Source organism: Salvelinus sp. IW2-2015, linkage group LG37 (assembly GCF_002910315.2).
Source record: "Salvelinus sp. IW2-2015 linkage group LG37, ASM291031v2, whole genome shotgun sequence".
In the NCBI taxonomy this organism is placed as follows: domain Eukaryota; kingdom Metazoa; phylum Chordata; class Actinopteri; order Salmoniformes; family Salmonidae; genus Salvelinus; species Salvelinus sp. IW2-2015.
In genome coordinates this window covers 2,729,478-2,747,132 of record NC_036876.1, presented here as the reverse complement: position 1 = coordinate 2,747,132, position 17,655 = coordinate 2,729,478, and the positions used below count along the sequence as shown (strand labels likewise).

Sequence of the window (17,655 nt, the reverse complement as noted above, 5' to 3'; positions counted from 1 at the left end):
CTGTCCTCCTCTAACATGAAGAGGCTTAACCTGTCCTCTCTACATGAAGAGGCTTAACCTGTCCTCTCTACTAAGAGGCTTAACCTGTCCTCTCTACATGAAGAGGCTTAACCTGTCCTCTCTACATGAAGAGGCTTAACCTGTCCTATCTACAGGTAGAGGGCAAGACTGAGACAAACCAGAGATGAAGAGTTGAAACGAGACGGAAAACTGGCCCAAACATCGGTCTTCTCCATCATGTGGTGTTTTCATTATTTTTGTATGGAGGGCAAAAAAAAATATACAAATAATAATTGAATGGCTTACTTGCTACTTGTGGCTTGTTTGATCAAATTGAAGTTTCGTAATGATGAGGTTGTTATGAGTGTACTGATGGAAGTAGGAGGAATAAACACTATTCAGAAAGAAGGTTCTAGAGCTCAACATGTCTTCTCCATGCAACACATTACAGAGATCTGTTACAGTATCTGACAACAACACATTGATGCACTGACACGCATCTCTTTTTGTTGAGTCATGCTAGAATTACACAGTGGGATATAAGGATATTTGTAAAATGTATTGTAGGACATGGTGATACAGTAGTAGTAGGGGTAGAGGTAGAGGTATTAGTAGTTGCATAGTTTATACACACTGGTTGATATTTTGTCATTTTAAAACCATGAAAGAGGATCAAATGACTAATACCTTATATTACTAMACCTCACCACATCATTTACCTGCCTTGGACAACAGGCTGCAGATATAGTATGTAATTATGAGAATAGTGTCACTGTCACCGGTTATATAAATAGATTCACAGAAAACAACAGTTGTTTCCACAACTGTCAGTATTACCCACAAATAGAGTCAAGTTGACAGGTGCTGTTATTATGAAATTAATACACACTAACTACAGCGAGCTAGAATCCTACCTGCAGTACATTCTAATGAGCATGACAAGCCAACTGTCTTGGTACTGCCTTTAGAGATGGTATCAGTATGACTGCAGTACATTGATATGACCACAATATTCTAATAAAGCCCAGGAGAAAATAGGAACTGAATATGAGTTCTGTTATGTACCTCACCACCCCACTGTTCTTACTCAGCATTTCCTGGGACGTGTGTGTGTGTGTGTGTGTGTGTGTGTGTGTGTGTGTGTGTGTGTGTGTGTCCACATCAGAGGCAGAGCTGTTGTGAGGTCACTCCCACAGACCAGAGACTCAATGAGGAAGACAGTATTCAATCAAAAACTATAACCAGTAACTGGTTTTCGAGGATAAGCCATGAAGCTTAATTGTTCTTGGTCTTTTAGCGCCCCCCTCAGAGCTGGGCCTGTAAATATCACATAGCCTTACATCCCATGCATTTAGTCATGATCAAATATGTTGTTGTCACTGACATTTCATTGTGTTYGAATGTATGACAAACATRTTWATTAAACTGGATGGGAAGAGTAAAACTGGAWATTGTACTGTAAAATWATTKTATATTTTTTGGGGTTAWTTCATGAYAATTGATATACTGYARTRAATGTCCCMTATTGATCCCTTTCATGATCTGTTTGTTTTGAGGTGTTTCTCACATACTGTGAAAGTGGACACTGAGCACTGAAACATTCTATTTTGTCAAGATGTTTTCAGAAATACTTCATAAAACAGAAAATAAATGTCCATTTCAACACCTTTATTTAAAAATGAATTATGAAAATCTCAATTGGCAACTAAGCTCATGAGGCATTTACAAGTTATATTCTTTAAGATTCTCAAAATGTATGTACTAATCACAGATTGTCCCCTGAACTCACACATTGGGGAGCACAAAAACTGTTTTAGGCTGAAAGGAAGGCTGATAGAAGGTTGTATGGATGAGTTGACTATAACCGTTTACTTGTGGATTCATCCCCTCTTGTGGATGATTGAAAAAATGTGAAATACAAAAGCAAATATATTGTAAAAGTAGTCTTTAAAAAAAAAGTGTATAATTATAATATTCTGTGAAATGTATATACTAATACACTGAATTAAAATATGAACTCAACATGCAACAATTTCAAAGATTTTACTGAGTTACAGTTCATGTAAATTAGTCAATGTATATGTATATTAGATATTAGTCAAATTAAATAAATTCATTAGGTGCTAATCTATGGATTTCCTATGACTGGGAATGCAGATATGCATCTGTTGGTCACAGATACTTAAAAAAAATGTAGGGGCATGGATCAGAAAAGCAGTCCGTATCGGGTGGGACCACAATTTGCCTCATGCAGCGCGGCAGAGTTTATCAGGCTATTGATTGTGGCCTGTGGAATGTTGTCGCACTCCTCTTCAATGGCTGTGCCAAGTTGATGGATATTGCCGGGAACTGGAGCACACTGTTGTAGATGTCGTTCCAGAATATCCCAAAGAAAGCTCAATGGCTGACATGTCTGGTGAGTATGCAGGCCATGGAAGAACTGGGACATTTTCAGCTTCCAGGAAATGTGTACAGATCCTTGAGACATAGGGCCATGCATTATCATGCTGAAACATGAGGTGAAGGGGGCGGATTAATGGCATTACAATGGGTCTCAAATGCCAATAAAAAAATGCAATTGTGTTAGTTGTCCATAGCTTATGCCTGCCTATACCATAACGGGGTGACAGGTAGCGTAGTGGTTAAAGTGTTGGGCCAGTAACCGAAAGGTTGCTGGATTGAATCCCCGTGCTGACAAGGAAAAAATCTGTCCACACCTAGCGGTAGCAGATAGAACAGTCTTTGACTTGGGTGACTGGAGTCTTTGACAATTTTTTGGGCCTTCCTCTGACACCGTCTAGTATATAGGTCCGGATTGTACTGCCGGCCATTACATAGCTACTACCACCTCTGTAGCGCCATACGGCTCGGATGCGAGCACACCTCAAGGACCTGTAACATATCACCACACAAAGTTATTTATCCCTCCATCTCCCTCAAGGACCTGTAACATATCACCACACAAAGTATTTATCCTCCATCTCCCTCAAGGACCTGTAACATATCACCACACAAAGTTATTTATCCTCCATCTCCCTCAAGGACCTTAACATATCACCACACAAAGTTATTTATCCCTCCATCTCCCTCAAGGACCTGTAACATATCACCACACAAAGTTATTTATCCCTCCATCTCCCTAAAGGACCTGTAACATATCACCACACAAAGTTATTTATCCCTCCATCTCCCTCAAGGACCTGTTAAATATCACCACACAAAGTTATTTATCCCTCCATCTCCCTCAAGGACCTGCATGCAGTAAAACAAACTCCTAAGAATAAAACATAGAGATATACTTTAAATAGACACATTAGATTTTGATATCAGAACATTAGTTCCATATTTATATAATTTTAGTATCAATAATATATGGCTATTAGTCTTACCGTGGCATGACCGTGGCTTCAATTGAGAATAGACTGAATCTGCCTCTGGTGGGGTTGCTGTTTCTGTAGGAGGATAAACATCAACATAATATAATAGTTATATCCAGAATCATAAACAAAATAATATCCAGACTAATACCCAGACTAAAACACAGAATAATATACATTTATTCAATATGTGGTCAGAGGTGTGAGGTTCTGATAAGGGGAATATGGAAGAAGGGATGTCCAGTCTTACCTCTCTTCTTCTTGGCTTTGACACTCTTTTGGAGGTCAACCTCAGCATAGGTCACATCAACAGGTCCAGCTGCTGCTGATAACAATGGAAATTTCCAGTCAACAAATTAAGGAATTAGCTTAATGCATATTCTGCTTTCCAATTGGCCGGCCTGTGTCTTCAGACAATTTAGTTGCAAAATAATATTTGGTTTGAGAGTGCAAATCCCAACGTATGTTAACATCAACACTATAATCTAAAATTCATCACACTGATGATAAAAAGGTAACGTGATCAGAAACGTTCTCACCAGTTTGTTAGGATATACTTAGATATACTCTAATATGAAAGATATATTGTAGTTTCGTATACGTTTAATAGATTGCTGATTTAGTCTTACCGTGGTCAGTGTATGGATTCACTAGAGAATAGACTGAATCGGTCTCTGGTGGGGTTGGTGTTTCTGTAGGAGAATAAACGTCAGAATAATATACAGTAATTTAGAGTAATATAGAGTTATATACAGAATAATATTTATATACAGGATAATAAACAGTTAAAACAGAAACATATCTAGAATAATGAACAGAATAATATGCAGTTCTATACAGAATAACATCCAGTTGTATACAGAATAATATACAGCTATTCAATATGGGGTCAAAGAGGCGTGAGGATTTAACCTTCTATTACAGTGTAGAGAAACAGAATATAAACTTGCAAGACTTTCCAGATGGTTGTACGAGGTTAGTGAGGATTATGATGGTTGGAATATGGATGGAGCGATGTCCAGTTTTATCTCTATTCTTATATCCAGAATAATATATACATTTATTCACAATGGGGTCAAAGAGATGTGAGGTTCTGATAGGGGGAATATGGAGGGAGGGATGTTCAGTCTTACCTCTCTTCTTCTTAGCTTTGGCCCTCTTTTGGAGGTCAACCTCAGCATAGGTGACATCAACAGGTCCAGCTGCTGCTGACAATGGGACATTTTCAGTCAACAAACTAAGAAATTAGCTTATCGCAAATTCTGTCTCTTCGTCCGAAACATCACAACACCATCAGATCTCAGAGAGAGGTAATATAGGTGTAGAGTATAGTAGTGAATTTGAGAGATTCCAGTCCAGCCTTCATCTCCAAACCAAATCGTATTTGTCACATGCGCCGAACACAAGTGTAGACCGTACCGTGAAATGCTTAATTACAAGCCCTTAACCAACAATGCAGTTAAAGAAAGAGTTAAAACAATATTTACTAAATAAACTGAAGTAAAACATTTAAGAAAAAGTAACAAAATAAAATAACAATAACGAGGCTATATACAGGGGGTACCGAGTCAATGTGCGGGGGTACAGGTTAGTCGAGGTAATTTGTACATGTAGGTAGAGTAGAGGTAAAGTGAACATGTTTAGATAATAAACAGCGAGAAGCAGTAGTGTAAAAACAAAGGTCTGGGTGGACATTTGATAATTTGTGCAGTAGTCTTATGGCTTGGGGTAGAAGCTGTTAAAGAGCCTTTAGGACGTAGACTTCGCTCTCCGGAACCGCTTGCCGTGCGGTAGCAGATAGAACAGTCTTTGACTTGGGTGACTGGAGTCTTTGACAATTTTTTGGGCCTTCCTCTGACACCGTCTAGTATATAGGTCCTGGATGTACTGGGCCATACGCACTACCCTCTGTAGCGCCATACGGTCGGATGCCGAGCAGTTGCCATACCAGGCGGTGATGCAACCGGTCAGGATGCGCTCGAAGGTGCAGCTGTATAACTTTGAGGATCATGGGACCCATGCCAAATCTTTTCAGTCTCCTGAGGGGGAAAATGTGTTGTCGTGCCCTCTTTACGACTATCTTGGTGTGTTTTGACCATGATAGTTTGTTGGTGATAAGTTTTCTGATGACACAGTGGTATGCCTGACCACTGACAATGATGAGACAGCCTATAGGGAGTAGGTCTACTCCCTATAGGCTGTCTCATTGAGGTCAGTGATCAGGCATACCACTGTTGTGTTGTCAGCAAACTTAATGATGGTGTAGGAGTCATGCTTGACCACGCAGTCGTGGGTAAACAGGGAGTACAGGAGGAGACAAACCCTGAGGGGCCCTCATTTTGAGGATCAGTGTGGCAGATGGGTTGTTGCCTACCGTTACCACCTGGGGGCGGTCCATCAGGAAGTCCAGCATCCAGTTGAAGAGGGAGGTGTTTAGTCCCCGGGGTCCTTAGCTTAGTGAGGAGCTTTGAGGGAACTATGGTGTTGAATGCTGAACTGTTATCAATGAAACCATTCTCACATACGTGTTCCTTTTGTCCAGGTGGGAAAGGGCATCTGTGGATCTGGGCAGCTTGCTGCTGGGTTTCCCGTTGTAGTCCGTAATGGTTTGTAAGCCCTGCCACATCTGACGAGCGTCAGAGCCGGTGTAGTAGGATTCAATCTTAGTCCTGTATTGACACTTTGCCTGTTTGATGGTTCGTCTGAGGGCATAGCGGGATTTCTTGTAAGCGGCCGGATTAGTATCCCGCTCTTTGAAAGCGGCAGCTCTAGCTTCTAGCTCAGTGCAGATGTTTCCTGTAATCCATGGCTTCTGGTTGGGATATGTACGTACGGTGACTGTGGGGACGACGTCGTCGATGCACTTATTGATGAAGCCGGTGACTGAGGTGATATACTCCTCAATGCCATTGGATGAATCTCAGAACATATTCCAGTCTGTGCTTGCAAAACAGTCCTGTAGCGTAGCATCCGTGTCATCTGTCCAGTTAAGGAACTGAGCGAATCACTGCTACTTCCGGCTTTAGTTTTTGCTTGTAAGCATGAATCTGGAGGATAGAATTATGGTCAGATTTGCCAAATGGAGGGCGAGGGAGAGCTTTGTATGTGTCTCTGTGTGTGGATTAAAGGTGTTCTAGACTGCCTAGATATTAGACATCGCTCAACAGCTGTTATTCACAAAGACACACTCCCCCACCCTCGTCTTTACAGACGTAGCTGTTCTGTCAATGCACAGAAAACCCAGCCAACTGTAAATGACCCGTGTCGTCATTCAGCCACTACTCGGTGAAACATAAGATATTACAGTATGTATTGTCCCGTAAGTAGGATAGTCTGGAATGGAGTATGTCCTTTGCGTCGTACTCATTAAAGAAAACAACTTCATCCAGTTCGAGGTGAGTAATCGCTGTTCTGATATCCAGATGTCTTTTTCAGTCATAAGAGACGGTAGCAGCAACATTAAATACAAAATAAGTCAAACAATGCGAAAAAAAAAACACAAAATAGCAGTTGGTTAGTAACCTGTAAAAAGGCAGCCACCCCCTTCGGTGCGATTATCGCATCTTTTTACAATTTTACAATATGTATGTAACAACAATATAATCCCAAATTCATCGCACCGATCATAAAAAGGTAACATGTGATCATAAATGTTTTCTCACCAGTTTGTTAGGACATGCTCTGATATTAGAGTATATCTAAGTATTAGTTCCATATCCTTTCAAAAGATTGTGATTAAGGGCTTGATTCAATCCGTATCGTGGATTCGATCCGTATCGTTCAGCGCTATAGCAAAATTAACATGTCAATTGCGCTTTAGCACTGAACTTCCGCAATACGGATTGAATCGAGTCCTTAGTCTTACCGGGGGCTGTGCATGGCTTTACTTGAGAATAGACTGAATCTGCCTCAGGTGGGGTTGCTGTTTCTATAGGGGGTGATAATAAAATATAAGAAAACATTTACAGTTATACAGAATATTATACCATGGCATTGTTGAATACTAATTTCTGATTGGCTTGAAGGGCATTCTAGAGTGTGCATTATTTCGTTTTATAAACTGGGTAGTTCAACCCCTGAATGCTGATTGTCTGACAGCCGTAGTATATCAGACCGTATACCACGGATATGAAAAAAGATTGATCTAATTACATTGGTAACCAGTTTATAATAGCATAAGGCACCTCGGGGGTTTGTGATATATGGCCAATATACAACGGTTAAGGGCTGTGTCCAGGCACTCCGCGTTATTGGCCATATACCACACCCCCTCGGGCCTTATTTCTTAAATAATGCACTGCAATATTCAATGGCTATGAAGTTAATTCTTACATGTCCTATGTTTAAGCTGCTGTTGAAAGCAAAAGTCAAATTGATAATATCATTGGCATTGTTGAATTTGATTTTCAGAATTACAAGCTAGGAGGATGGTTWATTAGCTAAGCTAGCAAGTCTCTTTGTTCGGTTACCAAGGCAACTACTGTAGCTATCTAGTAACTTGCCACCTAGCTACTTTATTGAATGTTGAATACATTTCTACCGGTAAATGAACACATTTTTACTGTGTTAAATTATAGCCATGGTACAAGCGGGATAATCAACTCAGGGCTCTATGTGTTCTCCGGAAAATAATGCATCTCTGTGGAAGGATAGGGCATTTGTTTCCTGCAACCTTATACAGAATTGCATTATTTATAAAGAACAACCTTTCACGTCATGCATAATTTTCCATAAAATGCTTAGCCCCTCGTTGGTTTTTACATACAGTTGAAGTCGGAAGTTAACATACACCTCAGCCAAATACATTTTAACTCAGTTTTTCACAATTCCTGACATTTAATCCTATAAAAAAATCCCTGTCTTACGTCAGTTAGGATACCACTTTATTTTAAGAATGTGAAATGTCAGAGTAAAAGCAGAGAGAATTATTTCAGCTTTTATTTCTTTCATCACATTCCCAGTGGGCCAGAAGTTTACATACACTCAATTAATATTTGGTAGCATTGCCTTTCAATTGTTTAACTTGGGTCAAATGCTTTGGGTAGCCTTCTACAAGCTTCCCACAATAAGTTGGGTGCATTTTGTCCCATTCCTCCTGACAGAGCTGGTGTAACTGAATCAGGTTTGTAGGCCTCCTTGCTCGCACACGCTTTTTCAGTTCTGCCCACACATTTCTATGGGATTGAGGTCAGGGCTTTGTGATGGTCACTCCAATACCTTGACTTTGTTGTCCTTAAGCCATTTTGCCACTACTTTGGAAGTATGCTTGGGGTCATTGTCCATTTGGAAGACCCATTTGCRACCAAGCTTTAACTTCCTGACTGATGTCTTGAGATGTTGCGTCAATATATATTCACATAATTTTACATCCTCATGATGCCATCTATTTTGTGAAGTGCACAAGTCCCTCCTGCAGCAAAGCCCCCCTACAACTTGTTCTTCGGCTTGCAAGCCTCCCCCTATTTCCTCCAAACATATCGATGGTCATTATGGCCAAACAGTTCTATTTTTGTTTCATCAGACCAGAGGACATTTCTCCAAAAAGTACGATCTTTGTCCCCATGTGCAGTTGCTAAACGTAGTCTGTTTTTTTATTTTGGAGCAGTGGCTTCTTCCTTGCTGAGCGGCCTTCAGGTTACGTCGATATGGGACTCGTTTTACTGTGGATATAGATACTTTTGTACCTGTTTCCTCCGCATCTTCACAAGGTCCTTTGCTGTTGTTCTGGGATTGGTTTGCACTTTTCACACCAAAGTACATTCATCTCTAAGAAACAGAATGTGTCTCCTTCCTGAGCGGTATGACGACTGCGGGGTGCCATGGTTTTTATACTTGCATACTATTGTTTATACAGATGAACATGGTACCTTCAGGCATTTAATAATTGCTCCCAAGGATGAACTAGACTTGTGGAGGTCTACAATTTTTTTCTGAGGTCTTGGCTAATTTCTCTTGATTTTCCCATGATGTCAAGGAAAGAGGCACTGAGTTTGAAGGTAGGCATTGAAATACATCCACAGGTACACCTCCAATTGACTCAAATGATGTCAATTAGCCTATCAGAAGCTTCCAAAGCCATGACATCATTTTCTGGAACTTTCCAAGCTGTTTAAAGGCACAGTCAACTTAGTGTATGTAAACTTCTGACCCACTGRAATTGTGATACAGTGAATTATAAGTGAAATAATCTGTCTGTAAACAATTGTTGGAAAAATGACTTGTGTCATGCACAAAGTAGATGTCCTAACCGACTTGCCAAAACTATAGTTTGTTAACAAGACATTTGTGGAGTGGTTGAAAAACGAGTTTTAATGACTACAACCTAAGTGTATGGAAACTTCTGACTTTCACTGTATACAGCTATTCAACAATATTTACCTCTCTTCTTCTTGGCTTTGGCCTTGTTTTTGAGGCCCACCTCAGCATAGGTGACATCAACAGGTCCAGCTGCTGCTTACAATGGGACATTTTCAGTCAACAAATGAAAAAATTAGTTTTTTGCATATTCTGCCACTACATCTGAAACTACAAAATTGCACATTTTGATGGGAATGACTGCCAACTTGCATAATGGGTCTTACCTGTGGCTTTCCCTGTTTTCACCACAGAGTAGACTGGACTTTTAGCTGGATCAGCTAGCTTTTCTGAAGAGGAGGAAGAAGAGCAGAGAATTTGTCAATTAGTATTTAAAAAAAAAATATATGCAGTATATGTAATTTGTATACTTCAGCTGGGATGAAAAACCAAATATGAGCGACACCAACCATAACGACCACTTATCGTGGGCATTTTGCTGATATGGTTCATTACGATAAGTAGCTAGAGAAATGTGAAGTTTAAAATGAAATAGCTTTGCTAATATGAGTGATTGTTAATTGGACAAAAGATGGCTACCACCATCCAACTAGTAATATTAGTTAAATGAATTCAGTACATTTATAACAATATAGATTTTTTGTCCACATCGCCTGGTTCTTTTTTGTAAATAATTTTAACTCGTTGGACACACTGCATATTTTTTTTAAATAAATGTCACAGCTGAGTCACCTTTCTTTTTCTTGTCCAACTTTTTCAGTGGAATCTGGGCGTAAGTCACATGACTTGGTCCAGCAGCAGAAGCACCAGCAGCATCTGAGACATAATACACAAACACCTCCACTTAGTCAAACTACATGTCATATTAAATGAAGAGCAGCAGACTACTACACATTCATACTGAAACCATTACATTACACTACCATTATCATTGTTGTCTGAGGGGTTGATCGTATCGTAGATGTTAGCATCACCTGTTGGTCAAAGAAGAGAGAGACAGGTTAGTTACGTTGGTTATCCATCAGCTTGTCTACGGACAGAGAATATGGTAACATGTTGTTATCAGGGTTGGGGTCAGTTCAATTTAAATTCCAGTCAATTCAGGAAGTATAATGAATTTGGTTTACTTTCTGAATTGACCGGAATTTAAATGATTTTGGTTGTGATAAAAAGTGCATGTTGATGAGTCAGTGTATGGGTTTACAGAGAGAAGACTGGTAGAGGTCTGGGCTGATAGACTGACCATGCTGCTGATGTGTATACACAGTATCAGGAGCTTGGCCCTGGGTAGATCCTTGGTCCTGTTGGGGGTCCTGGTTGGTTCTCTGGGGCTGAGGGGGCCTACAGGGAGAGAAGCACAGAGAAGATGTTATACTGTACGTATCAATATGGTTGAGAGACAGGTGTACTCACCNAGAGAAGCACAGAGAAGATGTTATACTGTACGTATCAATATGGTTGAGAGACAGGTGTACTCACCAGAATATTCTGTTGAAACAGGAACCTGTAATGACAAACACAGTGTGTTATGTACTGAACTTTCTTCACCTATTTCTATTTAGAAATTTTTTGTTCTTAACGTAATAATATATTTTCCATTAAATGATAAATGACAAAAGTCTCACCTTTGCTGTTTTTATATCGAACAAGCAGGACCAGGAGAATGACCAGTAGAACACCAGCAACAAGCAGACCCACAACCACTCCTACTAGGACTGATGTAGAGGATCCAGGAGCTACGACTGGAGAGACTGGAGAGACTGGAGAGAGAACAGCACAACATCATCAGACTCTGAGGTAGAAAATACATTTAGTAGTTCAATTCCTGTATGTATCTGAGACTGGAGAGAGAACAGCACAGACAGAGAGGATATAGGTTAAGAGTACAGAGCATGAAAAGAAAGCAGGCTGGCCCGTCTTTTGACAATTTAGTTGACAGATCATATTTTCTAGGGGAGTGCAAATCCCAAAATACATTAACATTAACACTTAAATCACATGTTTTCACACAGATAATAATAAGGTAACTAACTTGTGATGATAAACGTTTTCTCACCTCTCACTGTCACCCAGCTCTCTGGTGATTCTCCTTGACCAGATTTACACTTATAGAATCCTTCATCTGACTTGGATACTGTAGGGATGGTCATCTCTCCTGTGGTCTCATTCTTGATGAGTGTTCCATATTTGTAGAAATCAGTCTTGGGTTTAGGATTTGTTTCCTGATATCTAAATGTACAGCTCAGAGTCACAGAGTCTCCTTCAGTCACAGGATGGACAGGGCTCTCCAGGATCACATCACCATCTGTGTAACAAAATATAAATAATACTGTAATCATCACTCACAATACTTCAACATCTTATGAGCTTGTATTTTATTTTATGACATGCAATCATTCATTTACAGAATGAATTAGAACATTGTGCATTGAAATGTAAAAATGTTAGTGAATGTTGTACAATAGACGTACCGTTCACTGTGATGTTGACAGCATTACTGTACTCTCCTGATCCAGACTCACACCAGAACACTCCACTGTACCATGTGTCCAATGATGTGACTGTGCAGGTGGATTCTGTTATTGATCTCCAGGTAGATGGACACTCTGATGTCCATGCTGTCTCTGTGTATCTCTTCAGTCTCCATCCAGTAGAGTTCCCCTTCAGCTCACAGCTCAGTGAGAGAGACTTTGATATAAAATGCTGAGTTCTGTTGGGATTTACTGTAAGAGACACTGAAGGCTGCAGATCTGAAACAAAGAGAGACAGAGTCAAACCTATAGTTATATATACACATGAGGTTGACTTAAATATAATTCAATACAGTTTGAATGCAGTTAGTTACCTCCTGACCAGAGAAACTGAGGTTCACTGTAGAGTGTGTCATAGACTGGGTCTCCTCTCCCAGCGCTACACACATATCCTCCTGTAGGAGTAGGACCAGCAGGGATCAGAGTGTAGGAGTCTTCACTAGTCACATTGTCAGATAGGGGCTGTAGAGAGTAAGACTTGTCTGATAGGGAGGGTAACCCAGCTCTGTAGGGAACAGTCCTGTACCAGGAGAACCTCCAGTCTGTAGACAACTCTTTAACCCCACAGCTCAGAATCACAGAGGCTCCAGGGTTCAGCCACTGAGGAGAGATACTCAGGACAGCCTTGGGTTGATCTGTGATCAGTCAGAGGACATGTTTCAGTTTTCTAACTTTCAGTCTTAGCAATGATTCTAATTACACATAGAGATGTTTACATGATTAGATAGACTTACCAGACACAGTCAGTTGTACAGCATCACTGATCTTGGAGATCTTGTTTCCCTTTACACCCACACAGGTATATGAACCACTGTTAGACCTGTAGACAGGACTGATTCTGTACTCAGGCTTTGTGTTAAAGGGGATCAATAACTGACTATTCTTATACAATCTGTATTTCCAGTCAGAGTCTCCTCCTCCCTGTATGTCACATCTCATAGTGACAGTCTCTCTAATGAATATCTGGGTCCAGTTGGGTTGGAGGGTCAGAACAGCAACAGGTCTTTCTGCACAGACACAACACAGACAACTAACTGAATAACAGTTGCACAATTTTAAAATGTATTAATTTTAATAGGTTTACTCATGAATATAGCTTCAAGTTAGCTATATTTGTTGTGATACAATGAGCAGACAAAAATATTATACCCTAGTACTCTCTATCCACAATAACAGCTTTTATCAAAACTGTTTTATATCCACCAGTTTATCTGGACTGGGTCACTGTACAGGGTGTAGTAGACTGGGTTCCTCTCCCAGCTCTGCACCAGTACTGTCTCCATCAGAGACACTGACCCAGCTGAGTGTGTAGGAGTTTCAGAGGTTGTGGTTACTGGTGTAGAGTCTGGTCTGTGTCTGTACCAGTAAAACTTCCATCCAGAATCTCTACAGTACAGTTCAGTGTCACCCTGTCTCCTGTGAACACGTCCTCTTTGTCAGAACTCAGTGTAGTTGTCGGACAACTATCTGTTGGAATCAAGAAACGTGTTTGATGCATCTGGAAAACATGAATCTGATCTGCTGCATGATATGTCCTCTTGATGGGTAACTGATCAGAATTAGTGATGCAGAATAGTCTACAGACACACAGAAATGTCTACATGATTGACTTGGAGGCAAAAGAAACTCACACCTGTTTAGACGAGGTGCTGGCTAGTGGAGTAGAACACTTGAAAAATAGTGTCAAAGGGCACACACACAGGTGTCTGTAATCATGGCCGGGTGTGGCTTGATATCATTGGTTAATTTAAAGATATAAACATAAAAAACATGAACGGATAGCATTTGATCATAGAATAGTTTGGCTAATAGGCCTACAAACATTTGCAATGAATAGCGGAAAACCAATAATCACTAGATTGGCTTCAGATCAAAGTCTACGTTGAGACAGAAGGCAGCAAGGATCTTCAAATTAAAGATCCAGGCAGCCTCTCATTTTAACGATACATTGTCGCGGTCACCCCCTCTCCTATGGAGGGTGATGTGTTCGATGCCATATATAAGTAGGGACAGAAATTGAGTGGTTCGCTTACAAAAAGTCGGGCCGCGACTGAATACGTCAAGTTTTTGCACCATTGTATAGAACATTGTCCTCACACAAAATCAGAATTGATTTGACGTGTGGCAGGTTGCATAGTAAATCTCAGGTGCTCAGAACAAGAGGTAAGAAAGCATGGAATGCCTGGAGCTGTTTTTGCATCACGCCTTCATAGAAGAGAGTGATTGTGATTGGCTGGGGTACAAAATAAGTCTCACTTCTAAAAGGAGTCGGATTATGTGTAGGTGAGAAGCCTACATGTTCAGTTGAAATATACGATTTGGGTTTCTAAAAAACTTTAACATGTCTATGTAACAGTTTAGCTTCCGTCCCTCTCCTCGCCCCTACCTGGGCTCGAACCAGGGACCCTCTGCTGGGCTCGAACCAGGGACCCTCTGCTGGGCTCGAACCAGCGACGGAAGCTAAACATCAACAACTGACACCCACGAAGCATCGTTACCCATCGCTCCACAACAGCCACGGCCCTTGTAGAGCAAGGGGAACCACTACTTCAGGTCTCAGAGCGAGTGACGTCACCGATTGAAACGCTATTAGCGCGCACCACCGCTAACTAGCTAGCCATTTCACATCGGTTACATCTACCTTGCTGTACCTCTAAATCGTTGCACTGAGTTGTAGGCAGAAAATATAACCCTTTATTAAACAAGGAGACATGGGCAGGGTTCAATATCTTGCTTGATAAATGAAACATGATTGACTCACCAACAACAACAACAGAGTCTATCTGTATGACAAAAGAGAGAACAGAACAAAGTAATTTACCTTTTACAGTGAGAGTAATAGCGTTACTAGGTTGTGAAGATGTGGGTCTAGACACTCTGTTCCCTTCACACCAGTACTGACCCTGGTCAGACACATCAGCTCTACTGATGTGAGAGACTCCAATGTTACTGTAACCAGACTGGGATACTACATTATCATTCCTGTCTTTGTACCACTGATAGCTCCAGCTACTGTCAGACCCCACTGAACACATCAGAGAAACTGTCTCTCCAGGGAACACAGGGTTGGGTTTTACAGTCAGTGTAGCTTTGGGCAGAGCTGAGGAAACAGAGCAGAAAACATCTGGATACCTGCCTGGTAATTCAGCTGTTGCTGTGACATTGTGATAAAAGTATATTTTACAAATGTTGACTCCATTCAGTTAGAATTTACAGTGTATATATCTGTATTTAGATTAACCCTCATTGGCTCTGAATTTACAAAGTCCAGATTGAAGACAAACAGTGAGCTCCCCAGTGCTGATGATGATGGGGAGAGAAAAGCTGAGATATGACTTCTGACACTCATTTATATAAACTGTCCAATCCATGAGTACAACTGACCCACCCTTATCAGCAGGGTGGGTAAGGACTGACATGTCGGATTGTTATTCAAGCAAAGATAGTTTTTCATCCCTAGGTAAATTATGGAAAGATATGTACTCACCAGTGACGATGATGGGCAGAGAAAAGCTGTGATTTGACTTCTGGGGCCGACCTCTCCTCGTCCCAACACACCTGTACTGATCAGCCTGGTCAGGGAAAGAGATGGTGATGGTTTTTCTGGTCTGAATGGGAAGCTCTTTATTGTTTCTGAACCAGCGGTAAGTCCAGTCTGTGTAGTCTGATATGTCACACTGTAGAGTGACTGTCTCTCCAGGGTAGAGGAGACCCTGTGGAGTGACTATCTTCACTGAGGCCGTGGGCAGAGCTGTGGAAACAGTTATATAAAGACAAATGCAGTCAGAGCAACAATCTTTCCAAAGTATGATCTGACTTCAGTAAATAGTACGGTAACTGTTATTTTAGACATATAAATATGCAAAAGTATGTGGACACCCTTTCAAATGAGTGGATTCTGCTTTTTCAGTCACACCCGTTGCTGACATGTGTATTAAATCAAGCACACAGCCATGCAATCTCCATAGACAAACATTGGCAGTAGAATGGCCTTACTGAAGAGCTCAGTGACTTTCAACGTGACACCGTCATAGGATGCCACCTTTCTAACAAGTCAGTTTGTCAAATATCTGCCATGCTAGAGCTGTCCCTGTCAACTGTAAGTGCTGTTATTGTGAAGTAGAAACGTCTAGGAGCAACAACGGCTCAGCTGCAATGTGGTAGGACACACAAGCGCACAGAACAGGACCGCCGAGTGCTGAAGTGCGGAGCACGTAAAAAGTGTCTGTCCTCGGCTGAAACACTAACTACTTTGTTCCAAACTGCCTCTAGAAGCAAACTCAGCACAATAAATGTTAGTTGGGAGCTTCATGATATGGGTTTCCATTGCCGAGAAGCCGCACACAAGCATAAGATAACCATGAGAAATGCCAAGCTTCGGCTAGAGTCGTGTAAAGCTCGCAGCCATTGGACGCTGGAGGAGTGGAAACACGTTCTCTGGAGTGATGTCCGACGGTCAAATCTGGGTTTGGCTGATGTCAGGGGAAGCACCCGCCCGAACGCATAGTGCCAAATGTAAAGTTTGGTAGAGGTGGAATAATTGTCTGGGGCTGTTTTTCATGGTTCGGGCTAGGCCCCTTAATTCTAGTGAAGGGAAATCTTAATGCTACAGCATACAATGATATTCGAGATAATTCTGTGCTTCAACTTTGTGGCAACAGTTTGGTGAAGGCCCTTTCCTGCTTTAGGATGACAATGCCCCCGTCACAAAGCGAGTTCCATACAGAAATGGCTTGTCGAGATCGGTGTGGAAGAACTTGACTGGCCTGCACAGAGCCCTGACCTCTACCCCATCGAACACCTTTGAGATTAATTGGAACGCCGGCTGCGAGCCAGTTCTAATCGCCCAACAAAGTAACTCACCATTCAGGGTAATAGTGACTGGATCACTGATGATTGATGATATGGATCTGGACTGGATCTCTCCCTGACACCAGTAGAGACCCTGGTCAGACTCAGCAGCTCTACTGATGGTGAGGGTGTCTCCTGTTATAGTGTGTCTGACAGACTGGGATACTACATAATAATTCCTGTATTTGTACCACTGATAGTTCCAGATACTGTCAGACACTACTGAACACATCAGAGTAACTGTCTCTCCAGGGAACACAGGGTTGGGTTTTACAGTCAGTGTAGCTTTGGGCAGAGCTGAGGAAACAGAGCAGAAAACATCTGGGTACCTGCCTGGTAATTCAGCTGTTGCTGTAACATTGTGATAAAAGTATATTTGACATACAGTGGGGAGAACAAGTATTTRATACACTGCCGATTTTGAAGGTTTTCCTACTTACAAAGCATGTAGAGGTCTGTAATTTTTATCATAGGTACACTTCAACTGTGAGAGACGGAATCTAAAACAAAAATCCAGAAAATCACATTGTATAAATACTTATGTCAGTGCAATAAAATGTCAATTTAATTACTTAAAAATC

At 41.1% G+C, this 17,655-nt stretch overlaps 1 protein-coding gene across 1 annotated transcript in view; it reads right to left on the bottom strand.

The window, feature by feature from the left end:
- Nucleotides 1–1,659: 1,659 nt before the first annotated feature.
- The window catches only part of LOC111960148 (basement membrane-specific heparan sulfate proteoglycan core protein-like), a 38,724-nt gene continuing 22,728 nt past the window's right edge, over nt 1,660–17,655 (bottom strand). Inside the window, exons 6-27 of the mRNA XM_070437800.1 lie at nt 17,087–17,371; nt 15,711–15,974; nt 15,045–15,323; nt 13,556–13,690; nt 13,449–13,514; nt 12,958–13,230; nt 12,538–12,858; nt 12,164–12,442; nt 11,749–11,997; nt 11,318–11,452; nt 11,172–11,196; nt 10,936–11,033; nt 10,616–10,666; nt 10,425–10,508; nt 9,959–10,021; nt 9,756–9,830; nt 7,243–7,305; nt 4,511–4,582; nt 4,007–4,069; nt 3,628–3,699; nt 3,390–3,452; nt 1,660–2,892 (exon numbers count right to left, since the gene is read on the bottom strand). Of these exons, the coding sequence (XP_070293901.1) occupies nt 2,885–2,892; nt 3,390–3,452; nt 3,628–3,699; nt 4,007–4,069; nt 4,511–4,582; nt 7,243–7,305; nt 9,756–9,830; nt 9,959–10,021; nt 10,425–10,508; nt 10,616–10,666; nt 10,936–11,033; nt 11,172–11,196; nt 11,318–11,452; nt 11,749–11,997; nt 12,164–12,442; nt 12,538–12,858; nt 12,958–13,230; nt 13,449–13,514; nt 13,556–13,690; nt 15,045–15,323; nt 15,711–15,974; nt 17,087–17,371 (3,023 nt within the window). The 3' untranslated portion in view covers nt 1,660–2,884. The remainder of the gene's footprint in view (nt 2,893–3,389; nt 3,453–3,627; nt 3,700–4,006; nt 4,070–4,510; nt 4,583–7,242; nt 7,306–9,755; nt 9,831–9,958; nt 10,022–10,424; nt 10,509–10,615; nt 10,667–10,935; nt 11,034–11,171; nt 11,197–11,317; nt 11,453–11,748; nt 11,998–12,163; nt 12,443–12,537; nt 12,859–12,957; nt 13,231–13,448; nt 13,515–13,555; nt 13,691–15,044; nt 15,324–15,710; nt 15,975–17,086; nt 17,372–17,655) is intronic.